At 41.3% G+C, this 17708-nt stretch overlaps 1 protein-coding gene across 4 annotated transcripts in view; it reads right to left on the reverse strand.

Annotated features, from left to right (window-relative positions):
* Positions 1-17708, reverse strand: part of HERPUD2 (HERPUD family member 2) — a 95013-nt gene that overhangs the window by 45981 nt on the left and 31324 nt on the right. Inside the window, exons 1-2 of one of the 4 annotated variants that reach the window (XM_050785485.1) lie at positions 14079-15864; positions 13462-13905 (exon numbers count right to left, since the gene is read on the reverse strand). The exons of 1 other annotated variant lie outside the window; for it this stretch is intronic. In XM_050785485.1, coding sequence (XP_050641442.1) covers positions 13462-13608 — 147 coding nt within the window. In that variant the 5' untranslated portion in view covers positions 13609-13905; positions 14079-15864. Of the gene's footprint in view, positions 1-13461; positions 15865-17708 lie in introns of those variants that run through there. 2 more of the 4 variants (XM_050785484.1, XM_050785487.1) reach the window with 2 other exon arrangements.

Consider the following 17708-nt stretch of genomic DNA (forward strand, 5'->3'; position numbering starts at 1 on the left):
AACACTAACTTAAAACACTTGCTGGTGCTAAATTCATCTGATTCATTTCTACAAATGATACTGATATTAGCAAATTATGATAAAGAAGCAATCATATATTAGTATTGTAGTATTTTTTTCTTTAAATTAGTAGTCAACTTTGAAAAAATGGTTTTATCTTTCCACAGCAAGGTCACATCAATTTTCAGAAATGTAGAACATAAAAATGTAACAAAATTGCATAGTATCCCCCAAAATACATAAAGCAGAAACAAATATGGGCAAGGATGCAGAGAAACTAGACCCTTCATATGTTGCTGGTAGGAATGTAAAAGGGTGCAGCCACTGTGGAAAAAAGTTTGGCAGTGTCTCAGAGAGTTAAACATACAGTTGCCCTATGACACAATATATGCCCAGTTCCATTGCTAGGTACGTACCAAAAATGATGGAAAACATATGTGCACATAAAAACTTGTACAAGAATGTTCATAGCATCATTATTCATAATAGTCAAAAAAAAGTAGAAACAACCCAAATGTCTATCAGCTGACAAATGGATAAACAAAATATGGTGTATATAAATATATGCACACACGGAATATTATTCAGCCACAAAAAGGAATGAAATACTGACACATGCTATAATGTAGATGAGCCTTGTAAACATTATGCCAAGTTAAAGATAGCAGGCACAAAAATCCATATAACTATGATTCTATTTATATGAAATGTCTAGACTATGCAAATTCATAGAAACAGAGTAGAAAAAAAAAAGAAACAGAAAGTAGATTAGCAGATGGAAGAAAAAAGAATGGGGAGTGACTGCCAATAGGTATGGAGTTTCTGGGGTGATGAAAATATTCTAGAATTAGATAGTGATTATGACAGCACAACTTTGTGAAGTACTAAAAACCATTGGGTCATATACTTTAAAAGGGCAAATTTTGCAGTATGTGAATTATATCTGCATTAAGAAAAACTGTTACTTTCAACTGAATATTCAAATGCCTTCAAATAATCTGAAGTTTTTGGTTTTTTGTAGCCCAGGCTGGAGTACAGTGGCATGGTATCAGCTCACTGCAACCTCTGCCTCCTGAGGCTCAAGTGATCCTCTTACCCCAGCCTCCTGAGTAGCTGGGACTACAGGCATGTGCTATCACATCTGGCTAATTTTTGCGTGTGTATGTATATATACATATGTGTGTATGTATATATGTGTATATATACGTGTGTGTGTGTGTGTGTGTGTGTGTGTGTATATATATATATATTTTTTTTTTTTTTTGTAAAGACAGGGTTTTGCCATGCTGCCCTAGTTGGTCTAAAACTCCCCGGCTCCAGTGATCCACTAGTCTCAGCCTCCCAAAGTACTAGGATTACAGGTATGAGTCACCATGACCAACTACAATGAAGTTTTTTTTTTTTTTTTTTTTTTTTTTTTTTTTGAGACGGAGTCTCACTCTGTTGCCCAGGCTGGAGTGCAGTGGCGCGATCTCGGCTTTCACCGTGGTCTCGATCTCCCGACCTTGTGATCCGCCCGCCTCGGCCTCCCAAAGTGCTGGGATTACAGGCGTGAGCCACCGCGCCTGGCCCACAATGAAGTTTTAAAAGGAAAGATATTCTTAACAAAATACTAGCTAACCAAATCCAATAATATATCAAAAAGATAATCTACCATGATCAAGTAGGTTTCATACCAGGGATGCAGGCATGGTTTAACAAACCCAAATTAATAAATCTGATACAACACATAAACCGAATTAAAAATAAGATGATCACATGATCATCTTAATAGATGCAGAAAAATCATTTGACAAAATCCAGCATCGCTTTATGATTAAAACTCTCAGCAAAATCAGCATACAAGGGACATACCTCAATATAATAAAAGCCATCCATGACAAACCCACAGCCAACATAATCCTGAATGGGGAAAAGTTGAAAACACTCCCTCTGAGAACTGGAACAAGACAAGGATGTCCATTCTCACCACTCCTTTTCAACATAGTACTCGAAATCCTAGCCAGACGAATCAGACAAGAGAAAGAAATAAAGGGCATCCAAATTGGTAAACAGGAAGTCAAACTGTCGCTGTTTGATGATTATATGATCATTTACCTAGAAAATCCAAAAGACTCCTCCAGAAAGAAAGTTCCTAGAACTAATAAAAGAATTCAGCAAAATTTCCGGATACAAAATTAATGTACACAAATCAGTAGCACTTTTATATACCAACAGCAACCAAGCAGAGAATCAAAATAAGAACTCAACCCCTTTTACAATAGCTGCAAAAAAAATAAAATACTTAGGAATATACCTAACCACGGAGGCAAAAGACCTCTATAAGGAAAACTACAAAGCACTGCTGAAATAAATCACAGACAACACAAACAAATAGAAACACATCCCATGCTCATGGATGAGTAGAATCAATATTGTAAAAATGACCCTACTACCAAAAGCAATCTACAAATTCAACGTAATTCCCATCAAAATACCACTATCATTCTTCACAGATTTAGAAAAAAAAATTCTAAAATTCATATGGAACCAAAAAAGAGCCCACAGAGTCAAAGGAAGACTAAGCAAAAAGAACAAATCTGGAGGCATCACATTACCTGGTTTCAAACCATACTGTAAGGCCATAGTCACCAAAACAGCATGGTACTGATATAAACACAAGCACATAGACCAATGGAAGGAATAGAGAACCCAAAAATAAACCCAAATACTTACAGCCAACTGACCTTTGACAAAGCAAACAAAAACAAGAAATGGGGAAAGGACATCCTTTTACACAAATGGTGCTGAGATAATTGGCTAGACACATGTGGAAGAATGAAACTGGATCCTCATATTTCACCTTATACAAAAATCAACTCAAGATGGATTAAGGACTTAAATCTAAGACCTGAAGCTATAAAAATTATAGATGATAATATTGGAAAAACCCTTCTAGATACTGTCTTAGGCAAGGATTTCACGACCAAGAACCCAAAAGCAAATGCAATAAAAGCAAAGATCAATTGTTGGGACTTAATTAAACTAAAGAACTTCTGCAAGGCAAAAGGAACAGTCAGCAGAGTAAACAGACAACCCACAGAGTGGGAAAAAATCTTCATAATCTAATCATCTGACAAAGGACTAATATCCAGTACCTACAAGGAACTCAAACAAATCAGCAAGAAAAAAAACAAAAAATCCCATCAAAAAGTGGGCTAAGGACATGACAGTTCTCAAAAGAAGATATACAAATGGCCAATAAACATATGAAAAGATGCTCAACATTACTAATGATCAAGGAAATGCAAATCAAAACTACAATGCAATACCACCTTACTCCTGCATGAATGGCCATAATCAAAAAAATCAAAAAATAGTAGATGTTGGTGTGGCTGCGGTGAGCAGGGAACACTTGTACACTGCTGGTGGGAATATAAACTAGTACAACCACTATGGAAAATAGTGTGGAGATTCCTTAAAGAACTAAAAGTAAAACTACCATTTGATCCAGCAATCCCACTACTGGGTATCTACCCAGATGAAAAGAAGTCATTATACGAAAAAAGATACTTGCGGCCAGGTGTAGTGGCTCACGCCTGTAATCCCAGCATTTTGGGAGGCCAAAGTGGGTGGATCATGAGGTCAGGAGATCAAGACCATCCTGGCTAACACGGTGAAACCCTGTCTCTACTAAAAATACAAAAACAAAATTAGCTGGGCTTGGTGGTGGGCACCTGTAGTCCCAGCTACTCGGGAGGCCTGAGGCAGGAGAATGGCGTGAACCCAGGAGGCAGAGCTTGCAATGAGCCGAGATCATGCCACTGCACTCCAGCCTGGGCGATGGAGCGAGACTCCATCTCAAAAAAAATAAAATAAAAAGATACTTGCACACACATTTATAGCAGCACAATTTGCAACTGCAAAAACGTGGAATCAACCCAAATGCCTATCAATCAACAAATAGATAAAGAAACTGTGAGATATCTGTATCTATCTATATATCTATATCTATCTATCTATCTCTATGATGGAATACTACTCAGCCATAAACAAGAATGAATTAATGGCATTTGCAGCAACCTAGATGAGACTGGAGACTATTATTCTAAGTGAAGTACTCAGAAATGGAAAACCAAACATTGTATGTTCTCACTCATAAGTAGGAGCTAAAGCTATGAGGATACAAAGGCATTAGAATGACACGATGGACTTTAGGACTCAGGGAGAAAGGGTGGGAAGGGGGTGAGGGATAAAAGACCACAAATAGGGTGCAGTGTTTACTGCCCGGGTGATGGGTGCACCAAAATCTCACAAATCACCACTAAAGAACTTATTCATGTAACCAAACACCACCTGTTACCCAATAACCTATGGAAATAAAAATAAAATAAAGTAAAGTAAAAGGAAAGGAAAGGTATTCTTTAATTTTACAGTAATTGAAAACAGAAAAACTGGCCAGGCATGGTTTCTCACACCTATAATCCCAGCACTTTGGGAGGCCAAGGCAGATGAATTGCTAGAGCCCAGGAGTTCAAGACCAGCCTGGGCAACATAGTGAGACCCTGTCTCTACAAAATATACTAAAGTTAGTTGGGCATGGTTGTGCATGCCTGTAGTCCCAGCTACTTAGTAGGCTGGGGTAGGAGGATCACTTTAGCCCAAGAGGCAGAGAGGTGAGCCAAGGTCATTCCACTGTCCTCCAACCTGGCAACAGAGGGAGAGACTGTCTCAAAAAAAAAAAAAAAAAAAAAAAAAAAAAAAAAAAAAAACAACAAAGAAAAGAAAACAGAAAGATTAACTTACTAATTTTTTCATGTGCCTAAACTAGGTAAAAAGTAACACTTGGAATTTTTTTTTTTTTTTTTTTTTTTGAGAATCTTGCTCTGTCACCCAGGCTGGAGTACAGTAGCATGATCTCGGCTCACAGCAACCTCCATCTCCCAGGCTTAAGCAATTCTCGTGCCTCAGCCTCCTGAGTAGCTGCAATTACACTACACCCAGCAAATTTTTTTGTATTTTTAGTAGAGACAGGGTTTCACCATGTTGACCAGGCTGGTCTCGAACTCCTGACCTCAGGTGATCTGCCTGCCTCAGTCTCCCAAAGTGCTGGGATAACTGGTATGAGCCCCTGTGCCTGGCCGGATATTTTTTATGCCATTAAAAAAAAACTGCCTCTTCAGTTTAAATACCAATGAATTTAATTTAAATATCAGGGCTGAGAGCGGTGGCTCATGCCTGTAATCCCAGCACTTTGGGAGGCCCAGGCAGGCGGATCACTTGAGGTCAGGAGTTCGAGACCAGTCTGGCCAACATGGTGGAAATCTCATCTCCACTAAAAATACGTGGCAGCAGCAGGTGTGGTGGCAGGTGTGGAAGGCTGAGGCTGGAGAATCACTTGAACCTGGGAGGCGGAGGTTGCAGTGAGCCAAGATTGCACCACTGCACTCCAGCCTGGACAACAGAGCGAGACTCTGTCTCAAAATAAATAAATAAATAAATAAATAATTTAAATATCAGGAAAATCATGTGTTAGACCTAATAACAAATGACAATAATCAACTGAATTTTCAACTAGTTATTTTGGTATTGTAAGCTACAGCATTAGGAAAAGCACAGATTTTGAGATGTCAATTCAATTTGACTTGTAAAAAGTAATATAATATTATTTACCCAGCCCTGCTAAAAACATTATCTTTTGGCTTGATTAAAAACCCATTTCTGGGCTGGGGCGGTGGCTCACGCCTGTAATTTCAGCACTTTGGGAGGCCAAGGGGGGCAAATCACAAGGTCAGGAGTTCAAGACGAGCCTGGCTAACATGCTGAAACCCCCATCTCCACTGAAAATACAAAAAATTAGCTGGGCATGGTGGCAGGCGCCTGTAATCCCAGCTACTCAGGAGGCTGAGGCAGGACAATCGCTTGAATACAGAAGGCAGAGGTTGCAGTAAGCTGAGATCGCCCCACTGCACTCCAGCCCGGAAGACAGTGTGAGACTCTGTCTCAAAAAAAAACAAACCAAAACAAACCCGTTTCTATATTAGTTAGGGTAATGATAGTTGCTACGACAAATCCCAAGATCTCAGTAGCTTAACACAATAAAACTTCGTTTCTCAATTTAAAAAAACATTGCATGGTACCCTTTTAAAATAAGAATTCAGAAGGCTCAGCATTGACAAATCTAAAAGTACTAGTTAAATTGTCAATTTAAAGATTCTACTGATAAGATACTGGCTCCACAGAGTAATATATAAATATAATTGGCCTCTCCATTAACACCACCACTATTCTTCCTGGTACTCACCCCTACATCCGATAGTCAGCAAATTCTATCAGGTTCACTACTTTCACCACCAATACTTCACCCTAGATGAAGCCTAGTCACATATGGCAGTGCAGAATCAGCCAAATAATAAGACAAAGAACAAGCTGGAAACATCCTGATATATCTGGCCCAGAAACAGAAATAACCCACTCCAAATAACCAGCTGCTTAACAACTGGCCAAAAAAACCTCTGCTACCCACTTAACAGACATTGCTAAAAACCAAGGTGAGGAAAGCTCACTTGCTGGTATAACAGGTGAAAATAAGTCCTAACCTGGACTTTTTTGTTGTTTCTAAAAGGTTCGTGTATATGCCATTATTGAAAGTGTCTGACCCTTTAATGTTTAACTAAATATCAGAAACAGATCAAATATCATACATCTCTAACACATTTAAATTATCTCCTGCAGTCTGATAAATGAGTTTAAAGCCAACAATTCTATATTTCAAGAACGTCACTTAGTATCAAATGATTAAATTTTTTATGTCAAGGATTAAATGGGTCTTTCAATTGTGTATGGCTTAAAAATCATGTTCCTAGTATATCCAACTTCAGCATAATCAAACTTCATATGCTAATTTAAAAATATTAATTAAAAAAATTTTAAATACCTATCATCTTAATAGTTCAGTAAATCAATCTTCAACTTACAGGTTAGTTCAATGAACTATAATCTAGTCCTTTAAAAGCAGTAACTATTAAGTACTTACATAGAGTTCAGTCACAAATATCAAATAGCTTTAAAGAGCTGGGTCCCAGGAAGTGCACAAAATATCATTTCTGTGGGAAATGAATTCTGTAAAATTGTACTAGAACACATCTCCTTCCCATTTCCCACTAAAAGCATTCAATCTAAAACCCCTGAAAATTCAGAAACACTATAAATAGAGGCACAGTCACCCAAACTGCCTCTACCCCTTATCTCCTCGCAGTAACAGTAAGCAAAACTGTACATACAGAATATTACAGAGTAATGTTCTCTGGAACTCCAAAGAGACATTCCCAGTTTAACTGCTTCCACTCATGGGTGGAGATATATGATATTCACACAGCAAGTGATGTACACCTCTGATGTACAATAGAGCATGTCAAAGTATATGACTATGGTTCACACAAACTGGTAGACTGTGAAGATAGGACAAAGATATGTGCACTGCAGTCTTCAGATATTATGCATCCAATCTTTCCTATAATTTCTCAGAATAAAGAGAAATAACCACACATTAAGCTAAGTGTTAGCACAACAGTAAGGCTGTTATCCATTTATCTTCAGCCTTTAGACAACAAACCTGCCAAACATATACATCTCTTTTTATAGCTCAACTGGTTCTTTTTAGTTTACAAGTATATACCTGAGATGGCCGAGTCCCTAATGCCTTTCTTCATTTTATTATATACAACCATCATATATAATGTGTACAGTAAGTCCAACCTGAGTTCAATTCTAATTCTACTCCTTAGAGTCTGACCTAAGCAAAAAAAAAAATCACCAAGCCTCGGTTTCTTCATCTATAAAGTAGAGCTAATTATAAACCTTACATCATAAGAAGTCTATGTAATAAAGCATATCAAATGCTTATTATAATGCCTGGCACACATGGCAAACACTTAGTAAATGGTAAAGTCAGAGCAGTTAAATAAAAGCATTCTAGACAATCAAAGCAGAATTTATTATGTTAAAAAAAGTAACTTAAGCTAAAAGTTCTACAAAAATCCTATCTGGAAAGTATTGATAAATGATTAAACATTACCTTGATAATAATGTTATTATATTTTCCAAAAAGACATAAGGCTACAAATAACATTAAGCAGTAAAATTTTAGTGAGCAGTCATTCAAAACTTTTAGTCTGGTTTTCATCAACTTTAACATTCAATTTGATAGTACCCTTTGTTCAAAAGAGGTTTTAAAATCTTGAACTATATTTCCCGGTGACATGAAACCCTCTTAAATGTATTAAAATCTTCTAAGACAATAGTTTTATAAAACAAAAATTGTTTTGTTTATGGATTGTTTTGTTTATGGATTAAATCAACAATTCCAAAGTGGTTAAACAAGTAGACTTTTTTAAATGACCTAAGTAAGGTAATAGGAAATTACAAAACTAAGAAAGATAAAATTTCAAATGATATAAGCTATTTCTACCTATAATAAAAGTAAGACTTCTGATTGCAGGCAATTTGGTTATGGAGTGTTATAATCTCACAATAGAACCTATATATACAATTGGTTCTATTCTTGCTTCTTTAATTCTAATAGAATCTGAGAGTAAAGGAACAGTTTGAAAAAACAGCACAAACCTGCCTAGCTGATCAGGAGAGGTAGATAAGAAAATGACTGCTTAGTTTAACAGCATGAATGGCAAAGACAGAGGAAAACTATCCAGAACTGAGGGATACAATCAAGAGGTATTTTGACCCCAAGACTGAAAAATGGAGAGCCAAGTCATGCAAGCCCCAAAAAGGTTTGCCTTCAAAATTGAATTCAGAGTGAATTAGGTCCACCTTGGTGACTGCTTGTTCACAAGAACAGATACAGTAAGAGAACGAGAAAGGTACCTAACGGGACTTAGAGATTGATATTTTTAAAATTTTCTCTAGGATGATCCATCTATTATCAACCATTTTGATATTTACATCTCTAACAACTAAGTCTAAACTCAGATTAAAGTCTGAAACTCAAGTAAAAGTGGTCTTCTTGCCAAGTATCTTTATCACCAAACAGCAATTACCTAAATGTTAGAATTATTTCACAGTGCAGGCCAATTTCAGGATCTGAAAAGCTAGTCATGAAGTGATGTCAAATGTCATATTACAATACAACTCACAATTATCTATATATTCTATTAATATAAACTAGTGCACTTCCCATTTCCTAAACCAAGTCCTAAAGCAATTATCAATATCATTCAAAGTTAACTCCAAAAGAGCTGAAAACTCCACATCCGAGGTTTTTAATTATGACTTTGTATGGCAACTGCCTAAATTCCTAACTAGAAAACACCTTTCCCTTCATAGATCATTAAGGATCTATAATCTTTTTACCTAATACTGTATTACTAAGTAACATACTAATATAAAACAAAGTCATCAGTGCAAACATTAACTCCAAAAGAATAGTTAAGGCCAGGAGTGGTGGCTCATGCCTGTAATCCCAGCACTTTGTGAGGCCGAGGTAGGTGGATCATCTGAGGTCAGGAGTTTGATACCAGCCTGACCAACATGGTGAAACCCCATCTCTACTAAAAATACAAAATTAGCCGGGCGTGGTGCCACATGCCTGTAATCCCAGTGACTGGGGAGGCTGAGGCAGGAGAATTGCTTGAACGCGGGAGGCAGAACTTGCAGCGAGCCGAGATGGCGCCATTGCACTCCAGCCTGGGCAACAAAAGCGAAACTCCGTCTCAAAAAAAAAAAAAAAGAATAGTTTAAAAAATGAAGCTATCAGAGTGTGATTCTTGTCTGCTTAAAACTGTAAGCAACTCTTGAAGAAAATGTAAATGTCCCTGTGAATCTTTTCTTGAAACAGCTACACATTCCCCTAACCCCTACTCCAGACACAACCATTCCCTTCCTGTGCTCCTATGCAGCACACAGAACACCCCTCCTGTATAACACTAGTCACATGCTATTATGGTTATTTACTTACATGTCAGTGGATCTGAGCTTCATAAAAGCAAAGGACTCTTACCATCATCTTCACACTTAGCATAAATATTCAAATGCTAGGCCAATAAAATCCTAGTTAAATAAATAAATGAAGACAAAAAAAAAATGTGCTTTGAGGGGGAGGGGTACATTTGTTCTAAGTTTACTAGGGGAGGAAGAAGCGCATTTAACATATCCATATGGAGACTGTGATTAGTCAAATCAGTATCTGACCATGAAACTAGGATCCTAGGATTTTACGACTTCACAGAGTTCAGCCAGAATTCCATTAACAGCATATAGACATATGACCTATCCTTGCAGGATCCTAAAAGGACAATCTCAAATTTTCATTCTTTCCCCTCTAGCAGCACCAATTTATTTTCCTAGAAGCCACTGCCCACAGGCACAAAGGCCCTCCACCTACCCCTGACCCATCAGATCCAATTAGAGCAATGTTAATGACAGCCATCAACTTTTTACTTACTGGCACACTCCTGTTCCTACAAAACACTGCAGCTCTACTCCACTAAGTCCACACACTGATAACGAAAGTAGGCATATTTGCAAGGAAGATGCACAAGAAATTATCTCTGTTAAACATAACAGCACTTGAAAACTAAAACACAGAATCAATGTTTAGTCATGGCAGGTGGTCAGAAAAACCTAAACTTCCTTTATAATATTACTTAACAGCAAACTGTTCTGAATTCTAAAAAATGACCTTACAAAGTAAACTTTTAGGACTCCAACTCCTATGTTGAGGACTACCTATGGCTTTGCGATACCATTAAACTGCTGCTCAATAACTGTGATGCTTCAAATCAATTCTCTTGTGATAAGAATGTAAACTTAGTACATCTAGTAACTATACAAAGTTTTCAGTGAAATTCTATGACGATAAGCACACATACCCGCGCTGCTCCAGAGCTCCACCCACTCTCAACCTAGAAATGAAAGTTAGCCATTACAATTCACTTAAAGAAAACTTGTCAAAGGAGAAAAAAAGGTTTGCCATGTTAATCATTAATAGGCTGCATAGTATTTGGTTTAGCCTCCAAAAGTGCCTCCAGTGTGGCTATAAGAGGCAGGCAGGTTGTGAAGGAGAAGAGAAGTTCTGCAACAGATCTCATCCTCAGACAGCTAACTAATGCACAGCGGCACTGACATCCTCCACTAGTGATCAGTGCTGCACAGACACACCTCCTACCAAAAGCAGACCTCTTCAGGGGTAGATAAGGCAGACAGGCGTCCCACTCCCGTCTCAGGTACTTTTTTAAAAAACAAAGTTTTAGAAAAGTGATAAATTGGTCTATAAACTGCAGACTAAGTCTCCTTTGGTTTAATAGTACAATGTAAATAAAGATCTTGCCTAAGTACATACCAGAGCATATATTTGTTATGAACAGTATTGTGGAAGTCTATGACTTTCAATTGACTATCCTAAAAACCTATTTTCCACTTCAAAAATGTGTAAAACTAATCATATGCAACAGGAAATCTTTTGTAATCAAGATATTTTCAAACAAATTGTTACTCCCTGTGTAAATCTTAACTTTCAAACAAAAGATGTGAATAAACAGGGGCTCTAACTAGTTTGTTTCAAGTACTTAAATTCCTCAGGGTTTTTTTTCTCCTCCTGCTAAAAATATTTGTATCACAAAGTACTGATAAACACTGCTAACGCCAACTAAGAGTTGTTTTTCTAAACCTCCTGTTTTTGCAGTAACCGCCCCATTTCTGTGGTTCTTCTGCAAGCCTAAAAGCCTAACTAAACTTAATACAACACTGAAACGGTCATAATTCATTAATATAATATAGATCAAGTGTCTTCCTTAACTTAGGTGCATAAAACAAGCGTTAAGCATAGAAAGCATAGTCGCCTTTCAACGGATCCATGCTTAAACGTGCCTGATTCCAAAAGTATTTCCCACCCTAAAATCCAATCCTTTTCATTAAACAAAAGTTTTAATAAACACTACTTATTCAAGAATTAAAAAATGTATACAATGGAGAATGTGAAAGCCTCACTTTCATATACAGTACTCTACATGACAGTACACTCACTTCTTTTCTAAACTATTCCAAGACTCCTTGATTAACAACTACGTCCTTTCAAAACTGACTTTGGGGACAGATGGAGCTGTACTGTATTTTATTTATTATCTTTGCAATATCCAGACATGATTCAGAATGGAACACAGAACAGAAAAGTCATATGAGAAGAATGCACCAAATGGTGGTGGGGTGGAGGGCAGTTCTCTTTAAAATTAATGTCCATGTACCCTCTACAGGAGAAAAATGTTGAAAGGGGTGGTGGTGAAAATGAATCTACTTATAATTCTTTGGTCCTTGAAATATATATAGTAAACTTGAAAGTATTTTTTTTTTTTTTTTTTTTTTTTTTTTTTTTTTTTTTTGAGACAGAGTCTCGCTTAGTCGCCCAGGCTGGAGTGCAATGGCGCGATCTCGGCTCACTGCAAGCTCCGCAAGCTCCCGGGTTCACGCCATTCTCCTGCCTCAGCCTCCCGAGTAGCTGGGACTACAGGCGCCCGCCGCCTCGCCCGGCTAATTTTTTGCATTTTTTTTTTTTTTTTTTTTTAGTAGAGACGGGGTTTCACCGTGTTAGCCAGGATGGTCTCGATCTCCTGACCTCGTGATCCGCCCGCCTCGGCCTCCCAAAGTGCTGGGATTACAGGCGTGAGCCACCGCGCCCGGCCACTTATTTCTAAGAAAAAAAAAATCTTCAATTTCTGTTTAAATTTCTGGGTCAAGTGTTGAAAGTAAAAAGGAATGTTAGTCTAAGAAGCAATAAAAGCTCTGATACGGGTTGTAGTGCTTTTATCTTTTTTTTTTTTTTTTTTTTTAAGAAAGGATCTATCTCTCACTCCCATATTAGGTTGATGACTCTAAGTCCAAAGAAAGAGGTCCCTTTTCCAGGTGTGCCAAGTCTTTTTTTTTTTTTTTTTTTTTTTTTTTTTTTTGAGACAGAGTCTCACTCTGTCACTCAGGCTGGAGTGCAGTGGCCTGATTTTGGCTCACTGCAACCTCTGCCTCCCGGGTTCAAGCGATTCTCCTGCCTCAGCCTCCTGAAAAGCTGGGATGACAGGTGCAAGCCACCACACCCGGCTAATTTTTTAATTTTTAGTAGAGATGGGGTTTCACCATGTTGGTAAGTCTGGTCTCGTGATCCTGACCTCGTGATCCGCCAGCCTCGGCCTCCCAAAGTGCTGGCATTACAGGCGTGAGCCACCGCGCCCGGCCTTGCCTGCCAATTCTTAAGGCCCTTGACATTTCTGCTTTCTCTTACTAATTAACTGAATCTAATCAGGAAAATATTAATGATGGTTCGAACACTCAGGAGACACAACCTCAGAACTCAAAATATCTCGCGGTCTACCAAAAGAGACCTATTTGATTCAAGACTGGAGGGGAGGAGCAGGAAAAGGAGGGTACACGGCACGAAAAGCTGCTGGTCAGAGCAGCTGCCCCCAGCTTTTACACACTTACTGGTTTGCTAGGGTAAACGTTAGATAGATGCGTTTTTAGTTTCCCCACGGTCCAGTTCAAGAAGCAGCTAATAGTCTGGTCACTGTATTTCTGATTCGGTGCTTTAATGATGAGGGTCACAGGAATCTCCATCCCACTTTGGTCCATGGTGCCCCCAAAGTCAGACAAAGTCAAGAGGAGCAGCAGTTAACCCCAAAAGAGCCGAGGTGGTCACCGCCGGCGCGACTGGGATGCGGCCAGAAGTGAGTTCTTAATATTCCGTGTCCAAGTTAGTTACAAGTGCACTGGGCGATACGAAGGCCATTGCCGGTACCAAGGATGGACTGAGGTGGTGGCGACGGCGACGGTGGGGTCTAGGTGCTGGGCCGTGGATGCACCTCTCCCCGCCAGGTCCGGGCTCCGCCGGGCTCCAGACTGTGAAGGCAGTCGCGAGGAGAGAGGAAGCTATAAGAAGGAAGGGTGGGAGGGATGAGGGCACGACGGCCGGCCAGGTGTCACTGCCCCGCCCCACCGCGACCCCCAAGCTGAAACGCAACAAGGCCCCTACGCCACCGCCCCGCGGTGCGGGTTGGGGAAGGGGCTGGGCCGCTCAGGGCGGTCAGCCGGGAATGGGGTACCTGAGAGAAGGCCGCGGGGCCCGCCACCGCCGCCCTCCGCGCCCAGACAGGGCCGCCAGCCACACCGTCCGGCGGGGCGTTCTCCGCGGCAGCCGCTCCCTTCCTGCTGCGCGGCGGCGGGCACGGCCCAGCCCCGGGTCTCGCGAGGAGGCGCGGGTGGCAGGGAGAGAAGTTGACCCAAGGGCGCGGCCCGGCTTTCCGCCTGACCCTTCAGTGTGGACAGCTCAGGGTGGCGCAAGGCAGGGCAGGGCCGCGGACGGCCCAGGCGACTGCAGGTGGCAGGAGGGCGGGGACAAGAGCCGTTGGGCCGGCCTCAGGCGCGCTGGTTTTGTTGTTATTGTGAGGATAGTCTGGGGCCCCTTTAAGCCGGAACAGGCAGGGAGGAAGTGCGTCACCGGCGGCACGCCCCTGCACATGGCCCTCCTCCGTCGCCGCCCGCCCTGCCAACCGTCCCGCTGTCGCCCGCTGGCCGCGCTCGGGCTGCCCGGGATTCTAGCTGCCAGGCTTCGCGTCGCCGAGCGGCAGGTCAGGCTCCTCGGAGCCTCTCCCTCCTGGCCCTTTGCTCGGACTCGGCCCCAGCTGCCCTGAGGCCTACCCACTAACTCGGCTGGCGCTAGCCTACCCTGTCTTGACCGCACCCTGAAGATTTAGGAAGTCTTTCTCCATCCCAAGAGTCGTCTCTGCAAAAGCTAATGTCCTTCCTGGTGCTGAACCACACTTCTGCTCAAAATCTGTTGAGCGCCGTCTGTCTACAAAGCAAGGTGTCAAGAGCTTTGGCGGAGAAGCCGTGGGGTACATGCATAAAGAGTACAGGCTTTTGGTAAAACCCGAAGTTCTCCTCTACTTTCTGGGGGACCCTGGCCGTCCTTGCTGGGCCTCCCTTGACTTCTCTAATGGGGACGGTAATGCCTACCTGACCGCAAGCTGAGTAACTGAGCTATGAGAGCAAACTGTGGTGCAATTCTAGCGTGTGCCAGCCTCTCAAGCGTCAGTTTCCGTCTCGTTCCTCTTAATCTTCACTAAAATCCACAAGTATTCATTGAGCACCTAATGCGTGTTTAGTATGGTGGGAGATGAGGGATGACTGTATTATTTTTCTATTTTTATACGTTAGACATAGGAACAAAAAGTTGAGTCTATTGCCCATAGCCAACCTTGTCTTCATTTTCTGCTGTGGTTTAGGAGTCGGTATAGTAAGTTAAGGGTTGTTGGAAGTGCATTTTCACAGCTCCCGACTTCCACTTAAGAATAGATAATACAGGGGACTTTGCGAGCTGGCTTCTTTCCCTCTCACTTTCAGAAGGGCTTCGAGGTAGCCACCACTGAATTAGTTGAGAGACAAGGTACCCCTCCTGAGGAAATCTCAATTGCACAACCTCTACTATGCCCCAACTGAGCAGGAAGCAGTTAGAGCAGTGGTCAAACCTCCCTAACAGCACTTGGGTTTTCCTGTTGAGAGAGGGGACTGAGAGCCAGGACTAGTTGGATTTCCTAGGCTGACTAAGAATGCCTAAGCCTAGCTGGGAAGATGGGCGCATCCACCTTTAAACACGGAGCTTGCAACTTAGCTTACACCCGACCAATCAGGTAGTAAAGAGAGCTCACTAAAATGCTAATTAGGCAAAAACAGGAGGTAAAGAAATAGCCAATCATCTGTCGCCTGAGAGCACAACAGGAGGGACAATGATCAGGATATAAACCTATAGGCATTCGAACGAGCAACAGCTACCCTCTTTGGGTCCCCTCCCTTTGTAAGGGAGCTCTGTTTTCATTCTTAAATCTTGCAACTGCACACACTTCTGGTCAGTGTTTGTTACCGCTCAAGCTGAGCTTTCGCTCGCCGTCCACCACTGCTGTTTGCTGCTGTCGCAGACCAGCAGCTGACTGCCATCCCTCTGGATCCAGCAGGGCGTCCACTGTGCTCCTGATACAGCGAGGCACCCATTGCCGCTCCTGATCAGGCTAAAGGCTTGCCATTGTTCCTGCACAGCTAAGTGCCCAGGTTCGTCCTAATTGAGCTAAACACTAGTCACTGGGTTCCATGGTTCTCTTCCATGACTCACAGCTTCTAATAGAGCTATAACTCTCACCACATGGTCGAAGATTCCATTCCTTGGAATCTGTGAGGCCAAGAGCTCCAGGTCAGAGAACACAAGACTTGCCACCTTGGAAGTGGCCTGTGACCATCTTGGGAACTCGGGGAGCAAGGACCTCCCAGTAACACAGTGACCGGGGGAGATTCTTCCTCTCAACAGCTAATGCACCAGGATTTCTTACACCCTACACTCCCTCACCTTGCTCTTCACGGTAGAACACATACCATATCTTAGCTGTACTCTATCAATTGCACATCTGAAGTAAATAGTGAAGTCTCCTTTGTTTCCAGTCATGGAGCAACAACTTGCTATGATACTGGCCTTCTGTAGCAGACTCTTCTTTATCTACCCAGGCACTCTAATGGAACTTTAATTCTAGCTAAAGTTATTTTCTCAGACTCTCTTGAAGCAAGGCGCAGCCATTTGACACACTTCTAGCCAGTGAGTTGAATGTTGAACTTACTGCTGAGGCTTCTAGGAAAGCGCTTAGATGGAAGGGCTCTGCAAATCAGAGCTCATCTTTGCCCTATACCTGTCTTGAAGAGCTACAGCACTGATAGTTCACTCATGAAACAACAAACAATGGCCTGCATGCCAAGGATGGCAGAGCGGAAAAGTGTAAAGAGGCTGGGCATTTAATGCCATTGTTGTGCCACCAGACAAGCCCTAGGCTATCTTCCCTAAGACTTCTTGTTTTGGGTCAAATTCCTGTTTAAGCCAGAAAGTTTTCACAACCTTCACCACCCATTCCTGCAGCTGTTGTCTCATGCTTGTGACTCAGACTTCCAGGAATCCTTTAGAAGTGATGTGGTGATCTCGTTTGGCACTATGCAATGTACATTATTAATGAAGCTACCCTAATAAATATTAAGACAGAATGTGCATTTCACAGTGATTCAAATACTCTTTAACACTCTAAAACAGAGTCCATCAGCGGTTTGCTAACACAGAGAAAAACATTTAAAATTGTAATAAAGGCTGGGCGCAATGGCTTGCCTCTAATCCCAGAACTTCGGGAGGCCAAGGCAGGTAGATTGCTTGAGCTCAGGACTTCAAGACCAGCCTGAGCAACATGGAGAAACCCCATCTCTACAAAAAATTCAAAAATCAGCCGGGTGTGGTGGTGCACACCTGTGTTCCCAGCTACTCTGAAGGCTGAGGTGGGAGGATTGCTTGAACCCAGAAGGCAGAGGTTGCAGTGAGCTGAGACTGCATCCAGCCTGGGTCATAGAGTGAGACTCTGTCTCAAAAAAGAATAAAAAGTAAAAATAAAATTGTAATGAACATTGAAGAAATTGAAATATATGGGTACAAAGATGTTATAGTATCAGAAAAAATGACTTTTTTTTAACTTTATAGCCACTTGAATTAAGTTCCTAAAAATGCTTTTGATGCTGTTGAGCTTGGCCATGATAACAGTATGTAAATATCCCACTGTTGTTAAAATATGTATAAACAGGTATGTGTCCAGAGCAGTGTATGAAAGGGTGGTTCCCAGAATATTGATAGTGTTTAATGTGGAGTTTGGGCTAGG

The sequence above is a fragment of the Macaca thibetana genome, chromosome 3 (assembly GCF_024542745.1).
Source record: "Macaca thibetana thibetana isolate TM-01 chromosome 3, ASM2454274v1, whole genome shotgun sequence".
NCBI classification, from domain to species: Eukaryota; Metazoa; Chordata; class Mammalia; order Primates; family Cercopithecidae; genus Macaca; species Macaca thibetana.